General features: G+C 51.2%; 1 protein-coding gene across 1 annotated transcript; it reads right to left on the reverse strand.

The window, feature by feature from the left end:
• Positions 1-13,011: 13,011 nt before the first annotated feature.
• HOXA13 (homeobox A13) lies at positions 13,012-14,504 on the reverse strand (the record flags this gene model as incomplete). Its single annotated transcript, XM_082754792.1, has 2 exons — positions 13,012-13,256; positions 13,832-14,504. 2 exons carry the CDS (start codon positions 14,502-14,504, stop codon positions 13,012-13,014), a joined length of 918 nt encoding a protein of 305 aa, XP_082610918.1.
• Between the last annotated feature and the right edge of the window lie 1,083 nt (positions 14,505-15,587).

Here is a 15,587-nt window from a genome sequence, read left to right on the forward strand (position 1 = left end):
TTAACTATTACATTTGAATTCAAGCTGTAAATTCAATATTATCAAGTAATTACTTTGTAGTGGAGTAAACTAATTTATTAGCATTAATGTTTATATGCCTTTTTCTTATTTTACAAGGGTTACCATTCACAAATCAAATGCTCTGGACGTATCCCCGTAATGAACTCTTTATTTTGGTTTGCTGCAAGAACTTCTCATGCTTGCTGCATGTCTGCGAGCTGAACTTGAAATTAATGAATTAATCTTCAAGCTTGACATATTTGCTAGAAAGTGGATGGAAAGAGATTGCATGTCGTCAAAACCGCCAGCAGAAGACTGCATTGTCGTTTAGGGATTGTAAAAGCGTTTGGGGATTTTCCCTCCCTCCCTCTCTCTCTCCTCTCTCTCTCTCTCTCCCCCCTCCCTCCCCACACAACTTGGGCTTGTGGGGGGGTGCAAGATCTCTGGTTGGCTTTTTCCTTAACTCTATACTTCTGCTCGCATCTCATTTCTCCCCCAGCTTTTGTCGGGGGGTGGGGTGGGTGGGAGTCCTCTTTTGGTACCCGAGCGCTGTTTATTTTTCCTCTGTCCCCCCACCCTCCGACTCTGTCCACGAAGAAATCTCCCCCCACACCCTGCTCTCACACAGACACCCCCCCCCCCCCGAAACAAAAAGGAATGTATAAGGATTTCAGTGACTTTGAGATAACAAAGGCGCCACCATTGCAGAGCCTCGCCCCGCCTCTGTGTGATGGCAAACAAATTCTTGCACTTGTATTAGGGCTTTTAAGGCTATAATTGAACACGACGCGTCTAGGAGAACCGAAAACAGTTCTAGACTGACCTGCGGTTTTATAGCACTTTGGCAGTCAACTTCAGCTTGTGTCAGAGCAGACATGACAGAGCTGCCCGGCGCTTAATCGCGGGACGCCACCTACTTGGACTCACTGCAGCCCCCCTCTTGCACTAAATAAATTTTAGGGCTAGGAGTGGGGAGCAAAAAGCTGGCACAGGTTTGTATGCGGCTCTTTCCTGCACCTCCCTGCGGCCGGGGCTGCCGAGCCGTGCGGGGCTCGGCCGTGCCAGAGGTCGGGGCTGCCTCCGGGAAACAAAGGGAAATTAAGGCAAGAGGGGCGAGGAGGCACCAGCAGACCGGCCACCCTCCTGCGAGACCAGGCGTGTGTGGGAGAGTGTGTGGGCATATGTGTGCTTGCACAGCCTGCACACGTGCAGCCCCGATGCCTGCTTTTGTGTTGCTCTCGGGCTGCACCCTCCCCCCCCCCCCAAAAAAAAAAAAAAAAGGGAAAAAAAAAAGGAAAAAAAAAAAAAAAAAAAAAAGGACAACCACCCCAAGCAATGTATTTACTCGATCCTGCTTGCAACGCGAGGGGACCCCAGAAATCAGGGAGGGTGATGGGGAAGGCTGCGAGGGGCGCAGCGCGTCTGGGAGCGAGTAGACACCCAAGGCACACAGACTTCTCTGCTTTATTTGCTGTTAAGTGAAACAGAGATAATGTACGCTTAAAGCCCCGGAATGTGTGGGTAATTGCAGGGAGCCTGCTGTTAAGTTGCTGTGTTCAGCACAATTATCAATGTTGATTATTTGGTCTAATGTTGAATTGCTCTTTTAATACAGTAATTGGGACTTCCGCGTTGAGGAAGGGGGGAAAATCGAGCCTTCCCCTTCCTAACCTCAGTGAAAACAACATCAACAAAGGGAGGCATTTCGTTTTGAGAAGCAAAATGCATTCGTTACGCCTTCCCGAGTATTTCGGCCGGATTAGAGAGGGTAACGTGGCTAAAAACGCTATGAATTTTGCAGCTCCGCTGCAGCACATTTTGTGCAGGACGAACGTGGCCAAGAGGTGGGGAGGCTGTGAGCACATTTACCCATTTAGCTAAGCTAAACAAAGCGAGGAAAAAGCTACATCTCTCCTTTGGAGGAATATAAACAGAGCTTGGACGCCTCGATAGCCCAGCTTTTATATATACAGATCGCGTGCAAAGGGAACTGTTTAACTTACTACCGCTGTTCTCCAAAAGGTCAAGTTCTATAGTATCCAAATTGTTGTCTTTTTTTTTTTTTTTTTCGTACTGCGTTTTCTTTTAAACATTTTCAGCCCACCGTTTACCGTGCCCATAGGGTGGGTGCCTGTAATTAACAGGGGAAACGTGTGCTAAAAGGAATTTGTGTCAAGAAGAGCTAATTAAAATATTGCCCGACCACTGCTTTAACTTTCTTACTCTCCCTTCGCCTAGGCACGGCGAGGATTGCTGCGAGTCAACCACAGGAAAGTATCTCAGGAATTAGGACAGCGTTTTGCAAACTTACGAGACGATTACAGTGTACAAAGACTTATAGGAAAAGTGTAATACGAGGGACTTCAGAGCGTTTTTGCCTACGAAAGGCACGTCCCCTCCCCTTTTTTTCCAATGAAAATAAGGCCATAAGGCGATAATTCTTCTCAAAATTTGCCAGGAATGTAGCTTCAGAAACGCACGGTGATTGTTTAGATTTAAAATATTTCGGGCTCTGAAGGTCTTCACCGACGTTTTTTCTTTTCTGTGCGCTTTTTATATTTTTTTAATGTTTTTTTTTTTTTTTTTTTCCTGTTATGGAAAGGAGCTATACGAATCCATCTATTAGAAAAAAAAATCTAAATACTTTTCCTTCAGCACCGTAATAGAAGGAAGTGTAACAATAGCTATCTACGATTTTTCAAATATTAATTTACCTCATAATTTGAAGTGATTTTTGATAACGGCAAGGGGGAACCCTTGTGCTGTGATACGGAACAGGCTATGTATTGTCCCAAACCTGAAGCAGTATGGTTGTTATTTTGCTAGGAAACTGCAGAATACGTGTAAAGAGAAAGGGCAGATTTAAACAGAATCCAAGGCAAGGTTATTCTGACTTTTTTGTTGTATTTAATCTGATTGCGTTATTTCAAAGACTTGAACTTCTCTCGAAAGGCTGTGGTCATCTGGGAGTAGAAAATTTTAGATTGTTTTTTAATATCAGTTACCAAAACCCTTTATTTACTCCGTCACCTCTCTTTTTAGTCGCAGAGATGGATAAGTTTTAGGTGGGTGTTGATTTTTTTTCTTTCAGCCTCCCAATCCTACCATTTAGTTTGAACATTACAATAAAATGGCTTCGGACCGAAAGAAAGAAATCTACCCTGGTCTGGAGATAAACCACGGTAATTTGCATCCCTTTGCAACGATGGACCGGTCCATCTACAGTCAGACTCCGACTCCTGTAGTTGCAACAAGCAAAAATATTGGGGGAGTTTTTCAAAACAGGAAGCTTTTTCCAGCAAGATAGCTTCTCTTTCTCGAGCACTATTTTCTTTCCCTTTAGCAGCCAAACTATTTGTTGTTCTAACACACTCTCAGCATCTTTACAAGCGCGGAGGGTTTCTCATAACGCTGTGTGTCCTAAAACCCTGCCTCTCCAGCACTCTGTGCCCCCCCGTTCTGCTTCGCTGAAGCCCTTCTAAAATTTAGTTTGTATTTACTGCTCGTAGCTTGCTGCTGGAAGACAATAGAGGCAGATTTGTCAGTAAAGGGGGCGTAAGGAATTATTATCGTAGACGGTCAAATATTTCAGAAATTGACCGACTGGCGATGCTGCCATAAATGTCTCTTTTTCTGCACATGAATGCTCTGCGAGGCTTTCCCGACACGTGAAAGTGCGCACTCATTCGTTTCTTTTTTTTTCCTATGTACCCAGATACAGGTGCAGGAGACTTCTGACAAAGCCAGGGTGCGGGAGAGGGATGTCTGGACCCAGCGGCGGGCTCTAAAACGGGTGCGAGAGCCAATTTCCCTGGTTATCGCCTCCCGATACCGAAAACCAGCCACTTCCTACCGATTCCCACCCAGACCCACTGGGATCTAGGTCATTAGCGTCGGTGGCAGGAAGCAGGTTCCAGTCACCTTTCATGTGCCAGTATTTTATGTGGGATTAATCCGAGCGGTGGAGGGAACATCCCCAGCGATTCCTTGAAAGTGCGGTGCTATTAAACAATGAGGTTATCCCTGCGGCCGGCAACATCTCGGGCGATGTTCCCATGCAAAGTTCACCCGCAGCCTGGAATGCCGCTTTACACGTTTAAAAAAAAAAAAATGAAATGAAAAAAAAAAAAAAAAAGAAGAAGAAAAAAAAAGAAGAAAAGCCCGCCCAAACATTCCCATGTCGACTTACATTTAAAAGTATTGCTACAACTGATGCCTTGAACTTGACCTTAGATTTGTTAATCCAGGAAATATATTCAGTTAAGGAAAAAAAAAAAAAAAAAAGAACTCCAATCGCGTTGCCTCTGACAAACGGGGATTCTTCTGCCTCCAAGCTCAGGATGCAAACAACGCAGGCGGGTTATGAGATATATGACGTGCCCTCTGCATTAAGGGCAGAAAGCTACAGAAAGCGAACTGCCCCAACGCCGAGACAAGCTTGTTGTAGTTAGGGTTTTCTGTGATGCCAGGCTCCAGAGTTTGCCGCACTCGGTACAGAAATTCGAGTCAAGGTAATCGACCGGGATTCTCAGCTTAATTGAATTTTATAGGATATAATGTTCTCGCTAACGCACACTGAATGTTAACAGTGATTTATAAAGGCTCTTTATTTTTTATTTTTTATTTTATTTTGCCCAACTCGCCACGAAACACATCGGATTTTACTGTACCACACCGCTAACTTTATAGGAGAGCCCTTTTCCCATATCGTGAAACCCACCGAGGTAAAGAGGTTTCTCCATCAGGATAGTTCCCGGGGGCGGGTACAGGAAGTATCACTGTGCCGGGGCTGTCAAATCAACGACTTCAAAGCCCCTACTTCATATTTTGATAGACTTTCCGAAGTGCATTGTAGCGAAGGTACCTGTACGTGGGTAACCTTTACAGGGATGTATTTGTCTAACACGAGCTGAAAACATGCGAGGCGATTCGCAACGCGGTGCACAGAGCCCTGGGAGAGCTGCTCGACGCCTAGTTTGTGATATGTCCCGCAAAGATACCCATCCAAAGAGCTCTCCCTCTAAGCCTAACATGGCTGCTCTCGGCCGTGCCGGGGTGCGCACAGGCTCAGGGCAGCGGTGCTCGCCTTCCCCGTTAAGATACCGCCACCGCTCCGGGTGGTACCGCCACCGGTCCCCGGACAGCGGCGGCGGAGGCTTGGCACCGCCACCCGAGGCCGATCCGGCGCAGTGTGCGGCTCATGCCTCCTTTCTCTTTCGTTTTTGTTTTCCCTTCGAGTGCCCAGAGAGCACGGGGTTTGCATTTTGCAAAACCGGGTGTATTTAAGCCTTAGCCAGTCACTAGCTGGAGACGGAGCAAGATCTCTTTGTATTAAAATCTAACATTTTTCATGCCTATCCGAACGCACGTCGAAGCCTAAAATCAGAGTGCCTTAAAACACCCTGCTTTTCCATTACTCCTAAACCAAGCCGGCTGTAGAGGCCGATTTATACGGTCAGGAATAAAAAAAAGCACTTTGCTGGATGCGGAATGGAGGCGATTACGACGCGGCTCGGATTAATTCAAACTGGCAGGTTACACCGCCCGGCTGGCATTTTTTCCCTCTGGATACACACACGCACAACAGCAGGCAGGTTAAATAGCCTCTCCAAGGGAACACATCCTTCCCCCGCTTCCACACAGACCCTCCTCCCCGTCTCGCGAAAGAGTAAAATCATTTCGGAGGCGACCACGCACAGACGGCCGGGAATAAAATCCGGGATAAATTTCCAATGCAGCCCGACCCAACTTTGCAAGGCGAACCAGCACAACACAAAGCACAAAGCCAAGCAAGCAGCAGCTCTATCTGCGAGTCTGCCCGCATCTTGGGCGCTCACCCCAGCCTCTCCTGGCCCACTTGCCTGCCAAGAGGCTTCTTTGCTTCCCACCTATGCTGGACTGGGAAACAGCATCGCTGGGAAAGGTTGAGCCAGGCTAGGAGAAGCAGTCTTACTTTTCTAAGCGGGCTCCTCGTCCCAAATAGCATCACCCCAGACAGCCTTCCTCCTCTCTCTCCCAGGTCCCCGCGGCAGCAGCGGTCCCACTGCTCATAACAGCGTGGGAGAGAGGGAGCCGGGTGGGTGGGTGGGCTCGGGGAGGACCGGGGGCCTGGGAAACCCTCCACAAAGGCCTTCCGAAGGACTTCGCCCCAGCCATGCACGGGGCTTTGCGGGGGGACAGGGTGGGTGTTTGTTGTTGGCTTCTTTGCTTAATTCACCACCGAGCACGGGGAGAGGACAAACATTCAGCCGCTTCCAGGAAGAGCACGCAAATCTTACCCCAGCATCCAGACGTCTCTCGCCCGTGCAAAAATATATCCCCACGGAGACTGACAGCTAGGATCCCGCGCTGGGCTGGAGACCTCCAGATCAATGAGGATGGACTGCACAGTTTTTGGTTTCCTTCCCTACAGCTTAAACATACCCGGTCCACAAAACATTCCTTCTCTTCTCCCATTGACTTGGGTTGCTGTTGATTTGGGTTTTTATTTGTTTTCTGCTCTAATTCTCGGTTGTCTGCATTTGAGCGGAGAGAAATGTAGCCACTAGGGCACATCGTCCTTCCTACCAGCTCCAGGCTGTCTACAAAATGCAGCAATATGACAGGCTAATTATTATTATTGCTGTTATTATGACTGCTATTATTGCTGTTTATTTTTTTCCTCTCTCTCTGTCTCTCCTGGTCCCCTAGGAATTCCGATGGCGATTTGCACACAAACAAGGTGATTGCAGGAGGCTAAAATGCTGTCTAATTCCTCGGATTCCCATCGCACGAGAAGGAGGGGAAAGAAAAAAAAAAAAAAAAGAAGAAGAAGAAAAAAAAAAAGAAGTCCAAGTGTTTTTGATCACGGGACACCCGGCCGTTCCTCCCCAGTACACCCCGGGTCACAGTACAGTAATGACCGTGGGTTGTGCGTTGTAGGACTTGACCTTTCCTACGTAGAAGAGGGCGCTTTCCTCTGCGCTACGGGGAGGGGAGGGAGGGGGGAGCGGCGGGAGGAAGGGAGATGCTCTCTTTGGGGATGTTTAATCACAATTCAGATCTAGGAACGGGCAAAGCTTCTGCCTTTCAGCACGCCATGTTGAAGCTATTCACTGGAAAAAAAAAATCCTTTTTTTTTTTTTTTTTTTTTTTTTTGGGGGGGGGTGGGTGGGAGACGAGAGGGAGGCCGGAGGGAGGAGGAAAGACTTAATGAACATTTGCATTTCGTAGCCTAGTTCATGAATCAACTGCATTCAAGGGGGAGGGGGCCCGGGGTAGTGAGGCAGGGGGCAGGGAAGGGCTCGCAGCGTGGTTAAAACACCCGCGGCCCGGCCCGGCCCCCACGGCCCCGCCGGGCCACGAGGGACAGCCGCCCCCGAGTCCCCCCCTTCTCCTTGGACTCCTTTACCGGCCGAGGACGCGCAGGGCCATCTCTTCAAATCATCATTAAAGTGCATTAAAACGCATCTAAAAGTTATGAATGGCAACAACCGACCTTTTAGCGCCTGCCAATATTTTTTTTGTATTAAACGCTGTCTTGATTTTATTGCTAACCCTGCCCACGGAGAATGCTGAAATGCACGAGGAGTGGGGTTTTATTTAAGCATTAGCCAGTTCTTTTTTTTTTTTTTTTTTTTCCTAAACTTTAATTTATAGGCTAAAGGCCGAGATGCTTACCCGTTTCGTTCTGACGAATACAAAATAAAGTCGCTGCTCTGGAAACGCGGGGCGTTTTTATTTTTTATTTTTTCATTTTTTTATTTTTTTTTTTCCCCGAGTATTTCAATATTGAACACCATATTTTTTTCCCTTCGCTTCAGAAGGACTTCTCAGCTAGCTAGCATTTTTAAGCGGAAGTCTTTCTGAGAAAAAGAAGGCGAAAAAAGATACAGCTTTGCAGTTCGACTTATCATTCTTTTTCGGAAATATGCTCCTGTCAAGGTTTATTTCCCATAGCAAACCACCTTTGCTACTGCCAAGAGCTCGAGGCGCGGATAGATTAAATACCGGATTATTCTCTTGGTGGGAAAAAATACAAAACATTTGCTCTGCCCTTCTGTCCGCATCCAAAACGTAAACCCACGTTTTGTCCATGGGAATTGCAAATTGCAGGGACCAAGGACGCCGAGGATTAGGTGATTATAAACCAATATATCCAGACACTCGAAATTAAAGTACACGCCGTTGAATCTTGCAACAATTATTTGAAGTGAAACTGAAGTGATTTTTTAAATCTTTAATTATGCTTTGCATTTTACACCGGGAGTGAAATATTGCTCTGACATTGATGTTTCAATAAATACGTTAAATATACAGTAGTAACATGCTCCTTCTGTCCCCTGCGTCCCTCCACACAACCACTACTATACACAACGTTTTTATTTCTAGGGGAGCTGAAAATATAGAGACTATTTTGTTTGCTCACGGTTCGTTTTTTAATTTTGTGTTTGTTTTGCTTCCGAATCCTGCTTCCAGGACATTTTTTTCTTCATGTCTCCAAATCAAAGTCCTCGCACGTATAACTCCACAAAACAAGGCAGGCACAATAAGCTGCCCACCACCATTTTAAAGCATTCTCGGTAGCGCGGGGAATATAAATAATATAAATAATAATTCTCTCGCAACCGCGTGCATGGACGTGAAGTAATGTATCACGGCGGCTAATTATTTTCGTCGGTGATATATTTTCTTATAAAACATATTAGGGACGTATTTCAGGACGCTGGCGGCAGATTGGTGAGAGGGGAATATGTAATACAACAGCAATTTGTACTTGAAAATGTATGTGCCAACAGCTTTTGGACGGTAAGCGAAGGCAATAAATAACGCGGACACACACACACCTACACGCCCGCTCCCCCAGGCCCCTTACACCCGGCGGAGGGACTGAGCGATGGGTGCGTGGATGCCGGCAGAGGCCGGGGGGAGGTCCGGGAAAGGGCAGCAGGCACCAAACCCCGCAGACCACGCATCCTCCGCCGCTCAGAAAACCGCAGGCATCCCCATCGCGCCTCCGGGCCGGTGCGGCGGTGAGCGAGGCGCGGAGCTGCCGACTTCCCCTCACCTGACCGAGCCTCTGGGCTCCGTGGCCGGGTCCTGAGTGGGGTCCCGGAGCGCTGCGTGGGTCCAGGCCGGAGGCAGTGGGGTCACCGAGTCCTCCCGGCACCAGCCGCAGCCCCCGCCGGGGCGGCCGGGGGAGGCACAGGGCGGCCGGGGGATGCTCCGCGGGCCTGATCCTGCTCCCCGGGCCGGGGCTCTCGGCTGCCAGCCGGGAAACACGACCTGCTCCTCCTGCCCAAGCCTGCGAGAGCCTCGACGCTGACTTACATGGTAGCGGGGGTCCGATCCAAAATGTTACCTTACTCCTGCCAGCGGTCGCAAGTCAGCCGCTCCCCTTTTTGCCCTGTGAAATATATATACGGCGCAGCTATTTGAACGGTAGTGGGAATTTAAATTCGCTAATCCACGGTCTAGAAATGCTTAGGAGATTTGAACGGTAAGCACTTCAGTGTGAAAACATAATCTTCAAACGGTAGCACAGATGGAGAATTTACTTTTTTTTTTTTTTTTTAAACTGTTATTTTACTAAAGTCGGCCATATTCTCGTTGAGGTTTTCTTTCAAGGCGCCCCTGAATTATAACGCTCTGGGGCACGGTGTGAAAATAGAAGATACTGCCTAAGATAGGCAACACAAGTCACCACGGGCTCGACTTGCGCGTATCACCCTCATCTCCGACCTGAAATGCATGCAATTTGCGGCGTGTCTCATGCCATAATTATACACGTTGCGAAATATAACGGAATAAATAGAATTATCCACCCGGAGCGAGAACAAGTGTAATTCACAAGTGGCTTTCTCCAGGCCATTTAGCTCCTGCGGGAGCAAGCGGGGCAACGAAGCGGAGAAACTGCGCCTGGCCCCTGCCTGCCGCCGCGGCAGGTATCTGCCCAAGAAGGGCAGGTACCGTCGGTGGGGGCTGCTACCACCGGTCCCCCCCCGTCCAGTCCGCAGCCCCCGACCTCCTCGCAGGATCCCAGCGCGGGATTTTGCAGCTAGAAGCTGAAAATCCGCCCGAAGCCGGGCAGGCCGCCGGGCTGCTGCGGGGCCGCGGAGGCTTCCCGGCTCCCCTCGGCTTCGGCGGTGCCCCGGTGGGGTTTTGCCTCGTAGCCTTGCCGTCGGGGCTGCCTCCTCTTCCCCTCCCGGGGTCACGCTGTACCCCCAAAGCAGAGCCTGACTGCAAGGCCTGTAAACCGGCCGCCGCGTCGCTCCGTCTCCCCGGTTGTTTCAGCAGCGGGGCTAGGGAAACCTCGCTCAAAAAGTCCCCGAGCGGCCCCCGGAGGGATGCCACCGGTGTTCCCACGCTCCGCGGCCGCAGGTCACCCACCCGAGCATCCGCAGCGCTCCGCGCCCCGCGCAGCCCCAGCCCCGCAGCCAGCCCGCAGCCAGCCCGGGGGGCTCAGCTCCAGCCTTGAGCCAGGAGCCCCAGGCACCGCAGCTCCCTGGAAAACAGATCTCTCTCTCCTTCAGGTACTTTTCGTGGAAGTTATTGCACGAATGCGTTACGCTCAGAGCCGAGCGCCAGCAAGCTCCCCGCGCTGATCCCCGACCGAGGTAGGCGCTTTTGAATTTCAGAAATGTAAGGCTAGAAGTCTACACTTTGCGCGGCACATGATACCCTCTAAATGCACCGTAAAGGTTCCCCGATAGCTCTAATTAGAGCTGCAGACCACCTCGGGAGACAGGGCAGCCAAAGCGAGCCTCCCTTTGTGCCCCCACTGAAGCCGGCCGCCGCTCACACCGCCACCAAGCTCGCAGCACCGCGCATCACGGGGGCTCCCCGAACAGGGCACCCCGATTTCACCATCCGGACCCCCATTTCACCATCCGGACCCCAATTCCACCACCCGAACTCCACCTCGCACCTCCCGCCGCCCCCGGACCGGGGGGGAGCGGGTCGCAACCTGCCCGGCCTCGCAGCCCCCTCCGCAGCACGCCCACGGCCGCGCCGAGCCGCGGGGCTCCCCACGGGCCGCGCACGCCCACGCGCGGTGCCGCGGCCGCGCAGCGCTGCGCGGATCCACGGGGACGCGGCGCGGGGGCGCGGGCGCGGCGCGGCCACGAGGTGGCGCCGTCGGCTCGCGAATGCCGGCGGCGCCGGGAGCTGTCAAAAGTCAAGGTCACAAATCGGCTCTTTTTTTTTCCCCTCAAGGTCAAGGTTTCGGGCCTTCCCCGTCCTGTCATCGCCGCGAACGCACCCACCTTCCCGCGGCCGTCCCCGCGTCCCAGGGGCTTGGCAGCCCCGCTTCCATTTCCCGGCGAGGGCTGCAGCGCTGCGCTGGTATCATCCTCCTCTTCCTCCCCCTGGCCCCAGCCCCTCTGCAAAACCTCTCCTTAACGTTACAAAAACATTTCGAGGAAGGCTGGATACCAGGCGTGCCTGCTCCCAGATAAATACCGTGCAGGAAAAAAAAATATCCACATATCCACATATATACATACGTAAGCATATATGTGTGTGTATATACATATATATATGCGTATCTATATACATATAAACTACATAAAGAAAGATAACAATATCACAATTATATGACAGATAGATACATTATGTATATATATATACATATATATATACACATATATATATATATATGTATTTCTTATGGAATGCACGTAGGTACCGAAAAATAAAGAGTATTTCTTTCAGGTTTTATTACAGTGACTATTTTATTAACAGTATTAATACTACTATACCTATCTACACGTCTTGGATTTTCACTTTTCAGTAGAAATATAAAAAAAAAAAAAAAATGAGGGTGCACAAGTACATTTTCACAGTGCGCTGATTTTTTTTTTATTATTTACAAGATAGCTTCTTATAGTGAATAAAAACAAAATAATGTGCTGGTTGAAATAACTGATTGGATTAAAAGGTGCTGTAAAAAGAATCCCTAAACGTTCTACTGCGGCCTCATAACAGACAATAAACAAGGAGAAACGACTAATTACTTATAGATCAAAATATAGATTATATAAATCAAAATACTTCTGGGGAAAAATGTATTTCAGTTCGAAGTTCTCGGATATTTTTTTTTTTCCAGAAAGGGATATATATATATTTTTTAACTATGAAGAAATGCCAATGCTCACGTTTTTGTATCCACCCAGAGTCAAACATTTAAAAAATTTCCGGGGACTTAAAATATTAATTCTTGAAGATAGTTTGAGGTTTAAAATAGGCAGAGTCCTTTAAAAAGTATCTATTGTACGGTCTGCAGGAGAAAAAAAAAAAAAAAAAAAAAAAAAGATGACAAGAAATCATCTTTTGAAAATAAAAATTAAAACCAACAGATATCTCCAAGCAAATATTTTCCCTTCTATCCCCAATAGTTTGCGATGTTTCTAATTTGCTATCAGGATAGATCCTCCACAGAGCTTCCTTCATTACTGATGTCTCTGAAATCCTTATTCAGTACCTTCGAGGTTTATTATTACTTTTTTTTTTTTTTTTTTTTTTTTACATTAAATGCATTGCTTAAAAACATACAGTAATTGTACATTTTTTTTTTTCACTATGGTTTACCTGAGCAGTCATTCAACATACAGTTTGGATTGCAATGGAAGAAAACAAGCTTATGTGTACACATCGACCTCCTCACGTCAACCAGCTCTCACATCGTGGCCACGAAGAGTGTTCTGAAATAGTAAGGTCATAGAAGTACTTACAAGTTTCTCAGAAAACTGTGTGTCTTAATTGAAAGTGTATCTCTCGGGGCTGGGCATGTGGGCTTTACAGTTTGTCAGTTACACTGTCTGCTTGGGATTTCAGGAGAACTGTCAGTTTTAACCATTTGCTACAGCAATATTTTAAAAAATGCTATAATTCCAAGGATACAGATCTCTTGTTCTGAAAGAAGAGGTTCATTGTCTTTTCTTTTTTTAATTATTATTAATAATTACTTTAATCTGAACAACAAAAAAAAAAGTTCTGAAACTTTCGAGCTGCTGCTTCTCCATTTTTAATCCATTAACTGGTCGTCTTCAATTTGTTGATGACTTTTTTCTCTTTGACCCTTCTGTTCTGGAACCAGATTGTGACCTGTCTCTCTGACAGATTCGTGGTCGCCGATATTCTCCGCCGTTTGTCTTTGGTTATGAATTTATTTGTAGCGTATTCCCTTTCGAGTTCTTTTAACTGAACCTTTGTGTAAGGCACTCGCTTCTTCCTCCCCCGCCTGTACGAGTTCGCATCGGAGGGATGCGAAACGACGTCTGGAACAGAAAAACCGTGCACGAAAGCGTTAGGAGAGCGTTACGGGGACCTCCCGGGACATCTTGGAGCGGCGCAGGGGGGAGAGCCCCGCTCCTCGCCCCGCTCCTCGCCCGCCCGGAGCTCCGCTCCCGCAGCACCGCCCCGCACCCGGGGCTCCCCTCGCCTCTCCGCTGCGGGTGTTTTTCCTTCCAGCCGGGCAAAGCGAAGCCGCGGAGCCCCTCGGAGCCCCCCGGAGGGGACACCCACGACTCCAGCGGGAGTTCCGCGGAGCTGCCACCGCTCCCCTCCCTCCCACCCCGCTGCGGAGCTTGTGGCACCTGGTGGCCGGGCGCGGAGCCCTGCTCCCTCCCAGCGCCCTTCTCAGCTGTTTCCTCTCCCGGAGCCTCGGGCGGGATGCGCCGGGCGCCGGGGAGGGGGCGGCACCGGTGCCATCCCCGCGGCGCCGGGGCGGGCTGGGGCCGGGGAGCGCGGGCGGGGCGGGGACGGCGCGGCCCGGGGGGAGCCCGGGGGGAGCGGGGCGAGGGGCGAGCGAGGAGGGGGGGGGAGCCGGGGAGCCATGCAGGTGTATTATTACCCGGGAGGGTGGACTTCCAGAGGTGAGGCGGCTGGCTCTGCTCCTTGGGGCAGTACACTTGCCCGTTCCACCCGTTGGTGATGGCCCAGGGCTGGTAGCTGTCCATGGGGAGGAGGGGGTCGTGCCGCGGCTCGCCGGGGCCGCCGATGGTGGGCACCACGGGCATATCCAGGTAGCCGGGCACCGGCTGGTAGGGCCCGGCGGCGTAGCCCTGATAGAAAGCGAACTCCTTGGCCCGCGACGTAAACTCCTCGCCGGAGACCGACGTGTCCATGTACTTGTCGGCGAAGGTGGAGGCGGGCTGGGCGCAGGACTTGATGGCGTTGTGGTGGGTCATGCGGCACGGGTAGTAGCCGCTGCCGAAGTAGCCGTAGGGCAGCGCGGCGCCGGAGGAGCTCTGCACGGCGGCCGAGCAGGGGCTGCACTGCTTGACAGCGGGCTCGGCCATGCCGGCGGCGGGGGCCTCGCTCGACGTGTAGGCGGCGGCGCTGGGGGCGGCCAGGGGCGCGGGGTGAGCCATCAGGTTGCGGCAGGGGTTGGCCGCCGCCGCCGCCGCGAAGTTGCTGCCGGCGTGAAACCCGTCCATGTTCTTATTGATCTCATCCAGGCTGTTGTCGTAGAGGAACATGACGGGCTCGATCCAGCGGGGGTGGAGGAGCACGGAGGCTGTCATAGCCCGCTCCGCATTGAGACTAGTGGCTCTTTTTTAAAAGCCCCAAAGACTGAAAAAAGAGATACTAAATCTCCGGGACTTGACCAAGGCTGACGCGCCAGTGTCGCGCCAGGCGGGCCCTCATTGGGCCGCCCGCCCCCACGTGATATGCAAAGCAGCTGATAAACATCGGAAGGAATAAAGCGGAGATAATTAAATAATGCCACAACCGCGCGGGGACGGCTCCCGGCCCGGGGGCGCGGGCACGGGCGCGGGCACGGCGCGGCCCGGCCGCCGCCGCGCGGGGCACGGGCGCCGCGGGGGTGGGTGGGGGGGGGGGCGGGGGGGCCTGCCCTTCTTCCTCCCTCCTTCCTCCCTCCTTCCTCCCTGCCTCCTTCCCTCCCTCCTCCCCTCGCCACCGAGGCGTGAGCGTTTCGGCCCTGTTGTTGCCGCGGCGCGCTCCCCGAGGTGCGCGGCTCCCCCCGGCACCCCGGCCTCTTCCCCCCCTCCCCGAGCCACATCCTTGCCCCCTCCCCACCCCGGGAGCAGCGGGAGCCCCAGCGGCCCCCTCCGGCCTCTGGGAGGGCCGCCCCCAGTCCCCCCGTCCCTCTGTCCCCACGTCGCCCCTCGCCTCTCCCCGCCCAGGTACCGTGGGGACCCCGCGGGGACCCCCCCACCCCTCCGGCCCCCCACTGAGGCTCCCTAAGCGGGGTGTCCCGGGGGCCTTCCTGGGTGTTTTCCGCCTTCCTTCCTGCCCGTCGAAAGCCCAAGAGCCGGCTCGCTTCTCTCGCCACAAAGCCTCGGCAGCCAGATAAGAGGAGCGGAGCAGGAAATCCAGATTCACTCTGTTTACTGATTCGTTTCAGGCCGGACTCGGGCAGCGGGAGGGTTAACTGGATCTCCGCCGTAACTCTGCTCTATTATTTGTTACTGTAATCATAATAATAAAAGCCGGGGCCTACAGTTCGGCTTGCATCTTCTTTGGCCGTAAAATAGCACGTCGGCTTGTATAGCGTGCGGACGGACCCACGGCGCCTTTTTGTGCTGGGAAAAAATGGTTTATGGGCTGCTTACTTTTTTTTAAGGTCATTCTTCTATGCGAGC

Source organism: Aythya marila (genome assembly GCF_965140915.1).
Source record: "Aythya marila genome assembly, chromosome: 2".
In the NCBI taxonomy this organism is placed as follows: Eukaryota; Metazoa; Chordata; class Aves; order Anseriformes; family Anatidae; genus Aythya; species Aythya marila.